The 15,479-nt window shown below is 39.6% G+C and overlaps 1 protein-coding gene across 2 annotated transcripts in view; it reads left to right on the plus strand.

The window, feature by feature from the left end:
- PIP5K1B (phosphatidylinositol-4-phosphate 5-kinase type 1 beta) overlaps positions 1–15,479 on the plus strand; it is a 324,042-nt gene that overhangs the window by 236,049 nt on the left and 72,514 nt on the right. For both annotated transcript variants that reach the window (XM_059924862.1, XM_059924863.1), the window contains exon 13: positions 11,247–11,391. In XM_059924862.1, coding sequence (XP_059780845.1) covers positions 11,247–11,391 — 145 coding nt within the window. The remainder of the gene's footprint in view (positions 1–11,246; positions 11,392–15,479) is intronic.

The raw sequence follows: 15,479 nt of genomic DNA on the forward strand, positions 1-15,479 counted from the left end.
CCCTCCCCATGTCCTCAAGTCCATTCTCTGTCTTCGTCTTTATTCCTATCCTGCCCCTAGGTTCTTCAGAACCTCTTTTTTTTTTTTTTTAGATTCCATATATATGTGCTAGCATACGGTATCTCTTTTCCTCTTTCTGACTTACTTCACTCTGTGAAGTGTGAAGACGCTAGGTCCAGACTCTAGGTCCATCCACCTCACTACAAATAACTCAATTTCGTTTCTTTTTATGGCTGAGTAATATTCCATTGTATATATGTGCCGCATCTTCTTTATCCATTCATCTGTCGATGGACACTTAGGTTGCTTCCATGTCCTGGCTATTGTAAATAGTGCTGCAATAAACACTGTGGTACATGACTCTTTTTGAATTATGGTTTTCTCAGGGTATATGCCCAATAGTGGGATTGCTGGGTTGTATGGTAGTTCTATTTCTAGTTTTTTACTGAACCTCCATACTGTTCTCCATAGTGGCTGTATCAATTTACATTCCCACCAACAGTGAAAGAGGGTTCCCTTTTCTCCACATCCTCTCCAGCATTTAATGTTTGCAGACTTTTTGATGATGGCCATTCTGACTGGTGTGAGGTGATACCTCATTGTAGTTTTGGTTTGCATTTCTCTAATGATTAGTGATGTTGAGCATTCTTTCATGTGTTTGTTGGCAATCAGTATATCTTCTTTGGAGAAATGTCTATTTAGGTCTTCTGCCCATTTTTGGATTGGGTTGTTTGTTTTTTTGATATTGAGCTGCATGAGCTGCTTGCAAATTTTGGAGATTAATCCTTTGTCAGTTGCTTCATTGGCAAATATTTTCTCCCATTCTGAGGGTTGTCTTTTCGTCTTGTTTATCGTTTCCTTTGCTGTGCAAAAGCTTTTAAGTTTCATTAGGTCCCATTTGTTTATTTTTGTTTTTATTTCCATCTCTCTAGGAGGTGGGTCACAAAGGATCTTGCTGTGATTTATGTCATAGAGTGTTCTGCCTATGTTTTCCTCTAAGAGTTTTATAGTGTCTGGCCTTACACTTAGGTCTTTAATCCATTTTGAGTTTATTTTCATGTATGGTGTTAGGGAATGTTCTAATTTCATTCTTTTACATGTAGGTGTCCAGTTTTCCCAGCATCACTTATTGAAGAAGCTGTCTTTTCTCCATTGTATATTCTTGCCTCCTTTATCAAAAATAAGGTGACCATATGTGCGTGGGTTTATCTCTGGGCTTTCTATCCTGTTCCATTGATCTATATTTCTGTTTTTGTGCCAGTACCATACTATCTTGATTACTGTAGCTTTGTAGTATAGTTGGAAGTCAGGGATCCTGATTCCTCCAGCTCCATTTTTCTTTCTCAGGATTGCTTTGGCTGTTCGGGGTCTTTTGTGTTTCCATACAAATTGTGAAATCTTTCGTTTTAGTTCTATGAAAAATGCCATTGATAGTTTGGTAGGGATCACAATGAATCTGTAGATTGCTTTGGGTAGTATAGTCATTTTCACAATGTTGATTCTTGCAATCCAAGAACATGGTACAGCTCTCCATCTGTTTGTATCATCTTTAATTTCTTTCATCAGTGTCCTATAGTTTTCTGCATACAGGTCTTTTGTCTCCTTAGGTAGGTTTATTCCGAGGTATTTTATTCTTTTTGTTGCAGTGGTAAAGGGGAGTGTTTCCTTAATTTCTCCTTCAGATTTCTCATCATTAGTGTATAGGAATGCAAGAGATTTATGTGCATTAATTTTGTATCCTGCTACTTTACCAAATCCATTGATTAGCTCTAGTAGTTTTCCAGTGGCATCTTTAGGATTCTCTATGTATAGTATCATGTCGTCTGCAAACAATGACAGATTTACTTCTTCTTTTCTGATTTGGATTCCTTTTATTTCTTTTTCTTCTCTGATTGCTGTGGCTAAAACTTCCAAAACTATGTTGAATAGTAGTGGTGAGAGTGGACAACCTTCTCTTGTTCCTGATCTTAGTGGAAATGCTTTCAGTTTTTCACCATTGAGAACGATGTTAGCTGTGCGTTTCTCATATATGGCCTTTATTATGTTGAGGTAAGTTCCCTCTATGCCTAGTTTCTAGAGGGTTTTTATCATAAATGGGTGTTGAATTTTGTCTAGAGCTTTCTCTGCATCTATTGAGTTGATCACATGGTTTTTCTCCTTCAATTTGTTAATATGGTTTATCACATTGATTGATTTGCATATATTGAAGAATCCTTGGATTCCTGGGATAAACCCCACTTGATCATGGTGTATGATCCTTTTAATCTGCTGTTGGATTCTGTTTGCTAGTATTTTGTTGAGGATTTTTGCATCTATGTTCATCAGGGATATTGACCTGTAGTTTTCTTTCTTTGTGAACATCTTTGCCTGATTTTGGTATCAGGGTGATGGTGACCTCGTAGAATGAGTTTGGGAGTGTTCCTGCCTCTGCTATATTTTGGAAGAGTTTGAGAAGGATAGGTGTTAGCTCTTCTCTAAATGTTTGATAGAATTCACCTATGAAGCCATCTGGTCGTGGGCTTTTGTTTGTTGGAAGATTTTTAATCACAGTCTCAATTTCAGTACTTGTGCTTGGTCTGTTTATATTTTCTGTTTCTTCCTGGTTCAGTCTCAGAAGTTTGTGCCTTTCTAAGAATTTGTCCACTTCTTCCAGGTTGTCCATTTTATTGGCATATAGTTGCTTGTAGTAATCTCTCATGATCCTTTGTATTTCTGCAGTGTCAGTTGTTACTTCTCCTTTTTCATTTCTAATTCTATTGATTTGAGTCTTCTCCCTTTTTTTCTTGATGAGTCTGGCTAATGGTTTATCAATTTTGTTTATCTTCTCAAAGAACCAGCTTTTAGTTTTATTGATCTTAGCTATTGTTTCCTTCATTTCTTTTTCATTTATTTCTGATCTGATCTTTATGATTTCTTTCCTTCTGCTAACTTTGGGGGGTTTTTTTGTTCTTCTTTCTCTAATTACTTTAGGTGTAAGGTTAGGTTGTTTATTTGAGATGTTTCTTGTTTCTTGAGGTAGGATTATATTGCTATAAACTTCCCTCTTAGAATTGCTTTTGCTGCATCCCATAGGTTTTGGGTCATCGTGTTTTCATTGTCATTTGTTTCTAGGTATTTTTTTATTTCCTCTTTGATTTCTTCAGTGATCTCTTGGTTATTTAGTAGTATACTGTTTAGCCTCCATGTGTTTGTATTTTTTACAGATTTTTTTCCTGTAATTGCTATCTAGTCTCATAGCATTGTTGTTGGAAAAGATACTTGATACGATTTCAGTTTTCTAAATTTACCAAGGCTTGATTTGTGACCCAAGATATGATCTATCCTGGAGAATGTTCCATGAGCACTTGAGAAGAAAGTGTATTCTGTGTAGAGAATGGACTTGAGGACACAGGGAGGAGGAAGGGTAAGCTGGGACGAAGTGAGAGAGTAGCAAGGACTTATATATACTAACAAATGTAACATAGATAGCTAGTGGGAAGCAGCTGCATAGCACAGGGAGATCAGCTCAGTGCTTTGTGACCACAGGGGTGGGATAGGGAGGGTGGGAGGGAGACTCAAGGGGGAGGAGATATGAGGATATATGTATATGTATAGCTGATTCACTTTGTTATAAAGCAGAAACTAACACACCATTGTAAAGCAATTATACTCCAATAAAGATGTTAAAAAAAAAAAAGTAAAAGATAGTGCATTCTGTTGTTTTTGGATGGAATGTCCTATTATTATCAATTAAGTCCATCTTGTTTAATGTGTCATTTAAAGCTTGTGTTTCTTTATTTATTTCATTTGGGGTGATCTGTCCATTGGTGAAAGTGGGGTGTTAAAGTCCTCTACTATGATTGTGTTATTGTCGATTTCTGCTTTTATGGCTGTTAGCATTTGCCCTATGTATTGAGGTGCTCCTATGTTGGCTGCATAAATATTTGCAATTGTTCTATCTTCTTCTTGGATTGATCCCTTGATCCTTATGTAGTGTCCTTCTTTGTCTCTTGTAATAGTCTTTATTTTAAAGTCTCTTTTGTCTGATATGAGAATTGCTACTCCAGCTTTCTTTTGATTTCCATTTGCATAGAATATCTTTTTCCATCCCCTCACTTTCAGTCTGTATGTGTCCCTAGGTCTGAAGTGGGTCTCTTGCATATATTTGGGTCTTGTTTTTGAATCCATTCAGCCAGTCTGTGTCTTTTGGTTGGAGCATTTAATCCATTTACATTTAAGGTAATTATTGATATGTATGTTCCTATTACCATTTTCTTAATTGTTTTGGGTTTGTTATTTTAGGTCTTTTCCTTCTCTTGGTTTCCTGACTAGAGAAGTTCCTTTAGCATTTGTGGTAATGCTGGTTTGGTAGTGCTGAATTCTCTTAGCTTTTGCTTGTCTGTAAAGGTTTTAATTTCTCCATAGAATCTGAATGAGATGCTTTCTGGGTAGAGTAATCTTGGTTGTTGGTTTTTCCCTTTCATCACTGTAAATATGTCCTGCCACTCCCTTCTGGCTTGCAGAGTTTCTGCTGAAAGATCAGCTGTTAACTTTATGGGGATTCCCTTGTATGTTATTTGTTGTTTTTCCCTTGCTGCTTTTAATATTTTTTCTTTGTATTTAATTTTTAAAAGTTTGATTGACATGTGTCTTGGCATGTTTCTCCTTGGATTTATCCTGTATGGGACTCTCTGTGCTTCCTGGACTTGTTTATTTCCTTTCCCATATTAGGGAAGTTTTCATCTATAATCTCTTCAAGTATTTTCTCAGTCCCTTTCTTTTTCTCTTCTTCTTCTGGGACCCCTATAATTTGAACGTTGGTGCATTTAATGTGGTCCCAGAGGTCTCTGAGACTGTCCTCAGTTCTTTTCATTCTTTTTTCTTTATTCTGCTCTGCAGTAGTTATTTCCACTATTTTATCTTCCAGGTCACTTATCCGTTCTTCTGCCTCAGTTATTCTGCTATTGATCCCTTCTAGAGAATTTTTAATTTCATTTATTGTGTTGTTTATCATTGTTTGTTTGCTCTTTAGTTCTTCTAGGTCCTTGTTAAACGTTTCTTGTATTTTCTCTATTCTATTTCCAAGATTTTGCATCGTCTTTACTATCATTATTCTGGATTCTTTTTCAGGTAGACTGCCTGTTTCCTCTTCATTTGTTTGGTCTGGTGGGTTTTTACCTTGCTCTTTCATCTGCTGTGTGTTTCTCTGTCTTCTCATTTTGCTTCACTTACTTTGTTTGGGGTCTCCTTTTCGCAGGCTGCAGGTTCGTAGTTCCCGTTGTTTTTGGTGTCTGCTCCCAGTGACTAAGGTTGGTTCAGTGGGTTGTGTAGGCTTCCTGGTGGAAGGGACTAGTCCCTGTGTTCTGGTGGATGAGGCTGGATCTTGTCTTTCTGGTGGGCAGGACCACGTCCAGTGGTGTGTTTTGGGGTGTCTGTGACCTTATTATGATTTTAGGCAGCCTCTCTGCTAATGGGTGGGGTTGTGTCCCTGTCTTGCTAGGTTGGCATAGGGTGTCCAGCACTGTAGCTTGCGGGTCGATGAGTGGAGCTGGGTCTTAGCGTTGAGATGAAGATCTCTGGGAGAGATTTCGCTGCTTGATATTATGTAGAGCCGGGAGGTCTCTGGTGGACCAGTGTCCTGAACTCGGCTCTCCCACCTCAGAGGCACAGGCCTGATACCTGGCCGGAGCACCAAGACCCTGTTAGCCACACAGCTCAGAAGAAAAGGGAGAAGAAAAGAAAGAAATAAAAAAATTATAAAATGAAATAAAGTTATTAAAATTAAAAATTAAAAAATTATTAAAAATAAAAAAATTAAACAGTAATTTTAAAAAGAATATAAAGAAAGAAAGGAGCAACCAAAGCGAAAAACAAATCCACCAATGATAACAAGCACTAAAAAGTATACTAAAAAAAAAAAAAAGACAGAACCATAGGACAAATGGTAAAAGCAAAGCTATACAGACAAAATCACACAAAGAAGCTTACACATACACACTCACAAAAAGAGAAAAAGGAAAAATGTATATATATCTATATTTTAAAAAAAAGGAAGAGAGCAACCAAATCAATAAAAAAAATCTACCAATGATAATAAACTCTAAATACTAAACTAAGATAAACATAAAACCAGAAACAAATTAGATGCAGAAAGCAAACCCCAAGTCTACAGTTGCTCCCAAAGTCCACTGCCTTGATTTTGGGATGATTCGTTGTATATTCAGGTATTCCAGTGATGCAGGGTACATCAAGCTGATTTTGGAGATTTAATCCACTGCTCCTGAAGCTGCTGGGGAAATTTCTCTTTCTCTTCCTTCTTCGCACAGCTCCTGGGGTTCAGCTTTGGATTTGGGCCCACCTCTGTGTGTGGGTCGCCTGAGGGCGTCTGTTCTTCACTCAGACAGGACGGGGTTAAAGGAGCAGCTGATTCGGGGGCTCTGGCTCACTCAGGCCGGGGGGAGGGAGGGGTACGGATGTGGGGAGAGCCTGCGGCGGCAGAGGCCACCGTGACATTGCACCAGCCTGAGGTGCGCCGTGCGTTCTCCCAGGGAAATTGTCCCTGGATCACAGGACTCTGGCAGTGGCGGGCTGCACGGGCTCCCGGGAGGGGAGGTGTGGATAGTGACCTGTGCTTGCACACAGGCTTCTTGGTGGCTCCAGCAGCAGTCTTAGTGTCTCATGCCCGTCTCTGGGGTCCACGCTGATAGCTGCGGCTCATGCCCGTCTCTGGAGCTTGTTTAGGCGGTGCTCTGAATCCCCTCTCCTTGTGCACCCCGAAACAATGGTCTCTTGCCTCTTAGGCAGGTCCAGACTTTTTCCCGGACTCCCTCCCGGGTAGCTGTGGCACACTAGCCCCCTTCAGGCTGTGTTCACGCAGCCAACTCCCGTCCTCTCCCTGAGATCTGACCTCTGAAGCCCGAGCCTCAGCTCCCAGCCCCCGCCTGCCCCGGCGGGTGAGCAGACAAGCCTCTCGGGCTGGTGAGTGCTGGTCAGCACCGATCCTCTGTGCGGGAATCTCTCCGCTTTGCCCTCTGCACCCCTGTTGCTGCGCTCTCCTCCGTGGCTCTGAAGCTTCCCCCCCACCCACCCCTCGTCTCCACCAGTGAAGGGGCTTCCTAGTGTGTGGAAACCTTTCCTCCTTCACAGCTCCCTCCCACTGGTGCAGGTCCCATCCCTATTCTTTTGTCTCTGTTTTTCCTTTTTTCTTTTGCCCTACCCAGGTACGTGGGGAGTTTGTTGCCTTTGGGGAAGTCTGAGGTCTTCTGCCAGCGTTCAGTAGGTGTTGTGTAGGAGTTGTTCCACATGTAGATGTATTTCTGATGTATTTGTGGGGAGGAAGGTGATCTCCATGTTTTACTCCTCCACCATCTTGAAGGTCTCTCCCCAGGTAGTATATTCTTAAGGTTTGGTTTTTCTGGCTGTTTGTTGCTACTGCATAGACCTCACATCTTTTTTTTCTTTCTTTCTTACTTGCTAACTAGGACTTCTGGTACAATGATGAATAGAAGTAGTGATTGTGGGCAGCCTTGCATCATCCTGATTTTAAAGGGAATGCTTCTAATGTTTCACTGCTGAGAAAGAATTTTGCTGTATTTGATGCCCATAATCAAGTTAAGGAAGTTTCTTTTTATTCCTAGTTTCTAAAGTTTTTATCAGGAATGAGTGTTGCATTTTATCAAATATTTTTCTCTATCGAGTTGATCATTTGGATTTTCTCTTCTAATCCTGTAAGAGGAAGTGACATTTTAGATTTTATTATCAGTATATTCTTTTGGGAATGCCAACATTTCCCGAAAATTTCTTTTACTTCCTGTAGAAGATTAGATCTCTTCTGGGATTTTCTTTTCCTCAGTCTTTAGAATAGTGTGTTCATCCTTTTCCCTTCTGCAGCACTTATCCATATCTGCCATGTTGGGTTTCTTTCTCATCTTATAAACCAACTTTTATGCAGATTTAGTGATTTCAGCAAGAGTTACTGAATTGCCCTTGCTCCTCTCTCTGAGTTGATGGCTCCAGTTTCTGACAGGCGTCCACCTCTTTCCCTAAACTTCCCTGCATTGGCATCTCCCTACCACACTGCCTAATTTTCTAGGATAAACTTATTTTTAAACTGTGAGAGTTAAACTGTCAAATAGTGTGCTCAATATGGCTTCTATCAGCTTTACCTCAATAAAAATGTTTATATTGCTTCTAAAGTTTAAGCCATGAGTCCAGTTGTTAATCTTAAGGGATAAGTATAATAAATACACTACACAGCATCTAGAAAGTCTGGAAACATAGGAAGCAGTGCACAAATTATGCTTTTTTCAACTGAACTATTGGACCCATTGCTTTAGATCTAAAGGTTCTTCACCAGAAAAGGTCTCTTAAGGTTGAAGAAAAACCTATTGAGCATATTCTTTGAAACTGTTAACGTACTATTTTTAAATGAGTTTATCTTGACAATTCTCTGCATCTACAAAGTTTGCTGCAAGGTTCGGCCTTTCTATAATGCTCTATACTTGGGGACTTCCCCTTTCGTAGTGCACCAAGTCATTACCAAATTTCCCTCCAGTTTTTAATCATTTGTTTTCTGTCATTCTCAGTATGTCTGGGTTGTATTAGTTTTCTTTTGCCATGTGACAAATTACCAGAAAGTTAGTTAGCAGCTTATTACAACCTCCATTTATTAGCTCACAGTTGTATAAGTCAGAAGACTAGCAAGGCTTACCTGGGTTCTCCAACACAGCTTTTTGGGGCCTCAAAAACTGGGATCAAGGTGTCAGCTAGGCTGAGTTCTCATCTGGGGTTTCCGGAGAAGAATCCTCCTCCAAGCTCATCCTGTTGTTGGCAGAATTCCCTTCCTTGCAGTTGTAGAGCTGAAGTCCCATGTCATTGGTGTCTAACAGCTGTGGGCCAGGCTCAGCCCCTGAAGATCATCCTCATTCCTTGCCATGCAGCCCCCCTCCATGTTCAGACGGAGAATTTCTTGCAGGTCGATCCCCCTTACACTTGCAATCTCTGCCATCACCATCTCTGACCTCTAGACACAAATTTAAAGGGCTCACGTGACTAGGCCAGGCTCACCTGAATAATCTTTCCTTTGACTAACTCAGAGTTAACTGATTAGTAGCCTTAATTACATCTGCAAGATTCCTTTTGCCACATAAGATAAAATAATCACAGGAGTAATATCTCATCATTCTCACAGCTTCTACCCACACTCAAAGGGAGATTATACAAGGGTGCAGGTCATTGAGAGTCATCCTAGGATTCTGCCCACCACACTAGTTATTTTAAAAAGCTGAAGGGGATGGGCACATAAGGAAACAGTTCTCTACTTCAAAGAACTGCTCCTAAGGGTCAGCTGCCCAGTGTTCGGGTGCTGTCTGACCTGGGCCTGAGTCACTGGACAGGTAGTGTTTTTCTGTATTCTGTCACTCAGCGAGCCTCTGGTTTATGAAATCAGGCTGAGTATGCCCAAGACCTGAGTCTGCATTAGTTGTTCTCAGTCTAGCTCTATCCGCCTTATAGTTAGTAGTGATTCATTGGAATCTAATGTGAGGTTATTTTTCAGATTCAGTTTTCTATGTCACTGAGAGTTTTCATATTTTTCTGTATTTAATGAGAAGGTGGGATCAAGTATACTGAAGATTGCTAGCCAACTGTCGTATTGAAGCCTTTCTGATTTTTGCATGTTGAGCATGTTGTTACTTGTGTTTTTATATGATTATCATCTGTTATTCATCATGGCGGTTCTTTATTTTGATCTGAATCGGATGCACAGCTGCACCATCTCATACATTTTAATGTGTGTCTGGATTCCTAGTCCAGAGTCCAGGCCTTCTGTGCTTGCCCCCTTCTCCCTCCATGCCTCGCCCCACCTCTCCATCTATATCCCTCCAAGTCCAAAATCCAAACCTCACACTCACGTGATAGTGCCTATTAGGATCAATTTCCATTCGTTCACTTCCTGGCAGTACGTAATTTTGAGCCTATTGTGCCTATAAAGGAATACCAGGAACACCGTAAGGTTATATTGTATTTATTATCATCTGTTTTAGTTTAGTTTGGGGAAGTGATTAAAAAGAATCCACAGTACAGCATCGTGACACGAGCTAATAATACTGTATTGCATATTTGAAAGTTGCTAAGAGAGGAGATCTTAAAAATGCTCATCACCGGAGAAAAATGCTGTAAATGTGGTGATAGGACGTTAACTCAACTTACTGTGATGATCATTTCACAATATATACATATATCTAATCACTACGTTGTATACCTTAAAACTAATACATTGTTATATGTCAGCTATAGTTTCAAAATAAATAAAATATCTCCACTGCTGAAAAATAAATCAGCTTGAGCCCAACTATAGAACTTTAAAGACAGGATTCATCCACAGGGTTCTATCTCTGGGAACGTGCATGTCTCTTTTTAAAAGAGCTCTGTTCTGTGTGGCTGGACCTTTAAACAAAATACTATCTCTGACAAGCTGGCCAATAATGAATGTGAATTTGTCCAAAGTTTAGGATAGGATGATTAAAAATGATCCAGATTCAACTCTCAAAAAAAAAAAAAAATCCACATAGAGAGTGTAGGCTGGGTCACTGCTCAGCCTTGACTGTTCTGCTTTCCTGATGAGGGAGGGCTCTTGCATAAGTATTTTCATAGGTACCTACATTTTAAAGAAAAATAAGAGTTTTCTCCTTTTTAAAAAGGCAGCCTTGCTGTTACAATATAATGTCAAGAAGAGCTGTGGATAATATTCAGAGATGTATGTGGGCTCAAACAGGGTTAAGGTATAGCTGGCTGTTAGTCTGTGAAGCATTTGTTTCTTGGCTCTTAACAAGTCTGAGTTCTTAGATCTGCACTGAGAATCACAGATATGGGCATAGCCTCGGGAGAGGAAAGCAAGTTCACTGTCTGTTTATACATTTGCCAATCATCCTTTTAATCTCTGTCGAATTATCTCCTTAAGCTCCTAGGAGCTTTTTATGTCATCTTTCGAAACAGTAAATCACTTTATTAGGTTTTTAAAAGAACATTCATAATGGCATTTCCATAAGCCATTTTGTAAATTAATGCAATTTCCTTTCTGTTTAACCTGTTTGCAAGAAGCTATTTTACATTTCTGCTGCAGTTCAGAAGAGCACAGTTATTTCGTAATTTAATTTGCAGCCTGGTATGTAGAATGAATGCCTTTGACTCATTTAAATTATTATATACACTAAAGCAGCATTACTTACCGATATTCACGAGTGTTTGTTTTGCTTTTTGTCACCCAGCATTGGGATCCCGACACAGGCCAGACCTGGTGCCTAGCACTCCATCGCTGTTTGAAGCTGCTTCCTTGGCGACCACAATTTCATCTTCTTCCTTGTACGTCAGTGAACATTATCCACACGACAGGACTACGCTTTATTCAAGCAGGTAATACTTAGTGCAATCAAACTACCAGTAGGCTATTACCACACTAACATCACAGCTAGCCAGTATCTCTGAATGAGAACAAGTCGTCCCTAACAACCAGGATGGGACCATCGCCTGCCCTGTAAGTAAGAGAAAGAGAGAAAATGCTGGATATTTACTGTGACAGGAGGGAAAACCCTCCTGATTTTTCTGTACGGTTAATCATTATGTCCTGTAGAAACTATGTACTTCACTCTGTGGAAGAAGATGAATCTTTCATCATTTTTATTTTAATAATCGTATGAGTGGATTTCTTAAGCAAGCACTCTTGGTTAATATTTACACAAATAGCTACAAAGTATCTGAATATTTTCTTTCTGTATGAGTGACCTTGGTAACTACTGATAGAATAACAGCCCCCACAAATTGTCCACATCCTAATCCCTGGTATCTGTGATGCTGTTACCTTATATAGCAAAAGGGGCTTTCTTTTTTTTTAATTTTTTTAACATCTTTATTGGAGTATAATTGCTTTGCAATGTTGTGTTAGTTTCTGCTGCATATCAAAGTGAATCAGGTGTACGTATACATGTTTCCCCGTATCCCCTCCCTCTTGCGCATCCCTCCCTCCAACCCTCCCTATCCCACCCCTCTAGGTGGTCACAAAGCACTGAGCTGATCTCCCTGTGCTATGCAGCTGCTTCCCACTAGCTATCTATTTTACGTTTGGTAGTGTATATATGTCCATGCCACTCTCTCACTTTGTCCCAGCTTACCCTTCCCCCTCCCCATGTCCTCAAGTCCATTCTCTATGTCTGCATCTTTATTCCTGTCCTGCCCCTAGGTTCTTCAGAACCATATTTTTTTTTTTTTTTAGATTCCATATATATGTGTTAGCATACGGTATTTGTTTTTCTCTTTCTGACTTACTTCACTCTGTGTGACAGACTCTAGGTCCATCCACCTCACTACAAGTAACTCAGTTGCATTTCTTTTTATGGCTGAGTAATATTCCACTGTGTATATGTGCCACATCTTCCTTATCCATTCATCTGTTGATGGACACTTAGGTTGCTTCCATGTCCTGACTACTGTAAATAGAGCTGCAGTGAACATTGTGGTACATGACTCTTTTTGGAATTATGGTTTTTTCAGGGTATATGCCCAGTAGTGGGATTGCTGGGTCATATGGTAGTTCTATTTTTAGTTTTTTAAGGAACCTCCATACTGTTCTCCATAGTGGCTGTATCAATTTACATTCCCACCAACAGGGCAAGAGGGTTCCCTTTTCTCCACACCCTCTCCAGCATTTATTGTTTCTAGATTTTTTGATGATGGCCATTCTGACCGGTGTGAGATGATATCATTGTAGTTTTGATTTGCATTTCTCTAATGAATGATGATGTTGAGCATTCTTTCATGTGTCTGTTGGCAATCTGTATATCTTCTTTGGAGAAATGTCTGTATAGGTCTTCTGCCCATTTTTGGATTGGGTTGTTTGTTTTTTTGATATGGAGCTGCATGAGCTGCTTGTAAATTTTGGAGATTAATCCTTTGTCAGTTGCTTCATTGGCAAATTCTTTCTCCCATTCTGAGGGTTGTCTTTTTGTCTTGTTTATGGTTTCCTTTGCTGTGCAAAAGCTTTTAAGTTTCAGTAGGTCCCATTTGTTTATTTTTGTTTTTATTTCCATTTCTCTAGGAGGTGGGTCACAAAGAATCTTGCTGTGATTTATGTCATAGAGTGTTCTGCCTATGTTTTCCTCTAAGAGTTTTATAGTGTCTGGCCTTACACTTAAGTCTTTAATCCATTTTGAGTTTATTTTTGTGTATGGTGTTAGGGAGTGTTCTAATTTCATTCTTTTACATGTAGCTGTCCAGTTTTCCCAGCACCACTTATTGAAGAGGCTGTCGCAAAAGGGGCTTTGCCAATATGACTGAGTTAAAGGTCTGGAGATGGGAGGAGTATCCTGAATTATGCAGATAGGCCCAATGTAATCACAGGGTCCTTGTCAGAGGAAGTCAGGAAGATTAGAGTCAGAGAAGGAGATGTGATGGCAGAAGCAGAGGTCAGAGAGAGAGAAAGATTTGAAGATGCTACACTGTTGGCTTTGAAGGTGGAGGACGGGGCATGAGTCAAGGAATGCAGGCAGAGTCTAAATGCCAAAACAGGCAAGGAAACAGATTCTCCCTTAGAGCATCCACAGAGGAACACAGTTCTTCCAACCCCTTGAATTTTAGGACTTCTAACTGCCAGAGCTATAAAGTAATAAATTTGTCTTATTTTAAGACATTAAGTTTATGACAATTTGTCACAGCAGCAATAGGAAACTAATACAGGGACTCTCAAACATTTAAAGTGAATTTGAATATTGGGGAGGGGTACTGAAGTTTCTTAGATAGGAAGTTAATTTCTTCATCTTATTTTTTTTTTAAACAAAATATTCTCAAACATTGGTTCTAGTAATAGAAAGTACCTCTACAAAGAGGTCACAACATTGTGGGATTAGCTATTTTTTCTATGTTTATATATGCACTTTTGTAACTAGCTTCAATTACAGGTCAGGGATAACTGTATACGTTCTCAAAAATTATCTGTTAAATGTTGAACTGGTTCTTGTCATAATTCAGCTCTCAAGAATCAAGATCAAATTTGTGCAGGTGAAATGTTTTTTATACTGTAATTCATTTCCCCCTCCACCCTAGCAACTTGGTTCACTTCCAGAAAGAGGACTCAATATGGTAGATCCATTTTTAATGTGTGCATGTTTATAAATTCTAGCTTGGTCTTTTGGCAAGTTAAGTTTTGGTAGTTGGAGGTTCTAGAAATTCTCTTTGTGTTGCTGTTCCCTTCTCTCTTGGCTAGATACAGGTTAGGTGGTAGCAGGTGAGACAGCCCATCTAGGTCTAGAGAAGAGGGGCAAATGACAAGGTGAATCACAAATCTTGGCTGGGCTTCCGTTTGGATAGCTCTGCTGTAGGAGCAACAGATAAGGCTCCATTGTAAATTATTCAACTCACCTGAACTGTAAAAGGAATTTGGTTAGCTTCCTCAAATTAGAAGAATTTAAAGTGACTTATACCTAAAACGAATGTGTACCTTGAATGTTCAGATTTGTTATGTAAATTTGTCAAGCAACAGTTTTTCCTATCTGTATGGTACAGCTGAAGGCTGTTGTTTTGCTCTCAAATATAAATAGCAGCTAGAAAGATGGCTGGAAAGTTGCAGGAAATTCTTTGCAAGGTCAAAAACAATTCTCATGTGAAGCAGTGGTGGTTTCTTACCATTTGCTACTATTCTCATTATCAGGGCAGATAGTTGGATATGTATTAAATTATTTACTAGAATTTTCAGCACAAAAATAAAAGGGTTTTGTTTGTTTGTTTTTGGTGGCAGTGGTTTTGATTAACTATTCAATCTCTTGGCCAGAGGTATTCAAATCTTGGGTATTCATAAGGTTCCTTCAGGATCTGAATCAGAGTTCCTTCTGACTCCCAATCCTTTCTGGCCAGCTTGGACGCAAGCTACCTCTGCATGCTCCAGGGCTATGGTATAAGTCTTGGTACTTTTATTTATGCTGACAGTGGTTAACATGTATATTTAGATGGGAAAAGCATCAGTGTTATCTATGATATTCCACCCCCCCTTTTTTTTTGAAGAGAATTGTTTGAAATAAATCTTCTGTGGCATTGTATCTCCAAATTGCGATTTGATATCTTATATTTAGCTATCCATCCGGGTTCAGTTGCAAAAACAAGAAACCACTCTAAAGCAGAAAGGGATTTGATACAGGGAATTCACAAAGTCTTTAAAAAGGCTTGGGGAGTGGGCTCTGGGCTGAACATCAGAAAACCACACCAGCTACACACCACTGAGCTGGCCTACCAGCAGCCTTTGTCACAATCAAGTGGGTGGCCTGCCAAAGGAATGCAAGCCAGAGAAAAGCATGTTGTGAACCTAGAATTTTTTTTTGTTGTAGAGTGCTATACAATTTATTTATTTATTTACTTACTTACTTACTTACTTATTTATTATTAGTTATCTAGTTTATACATATTAGTGTATATATGTGAATCCCAATCTCCCAGTTCATCCCACCATCACCGCCCGC

Source organism: Balaenoptera ricei, chromosome 6 (genome assembly GCF_028023285.1).
Source record: "Balaenoptera ricei isolate mBalRic1 chromosome 6, mBalRic1.hap2, whole genome shotgun sequence".
NCBI classification, from domain to species: domain Eukaryota; kingdom Metazoa; phylum Chordata; class Mammalia; order Artiodactyla; family Balaenopteridae; genus Balaenoptera; species Balaenoptera ricei.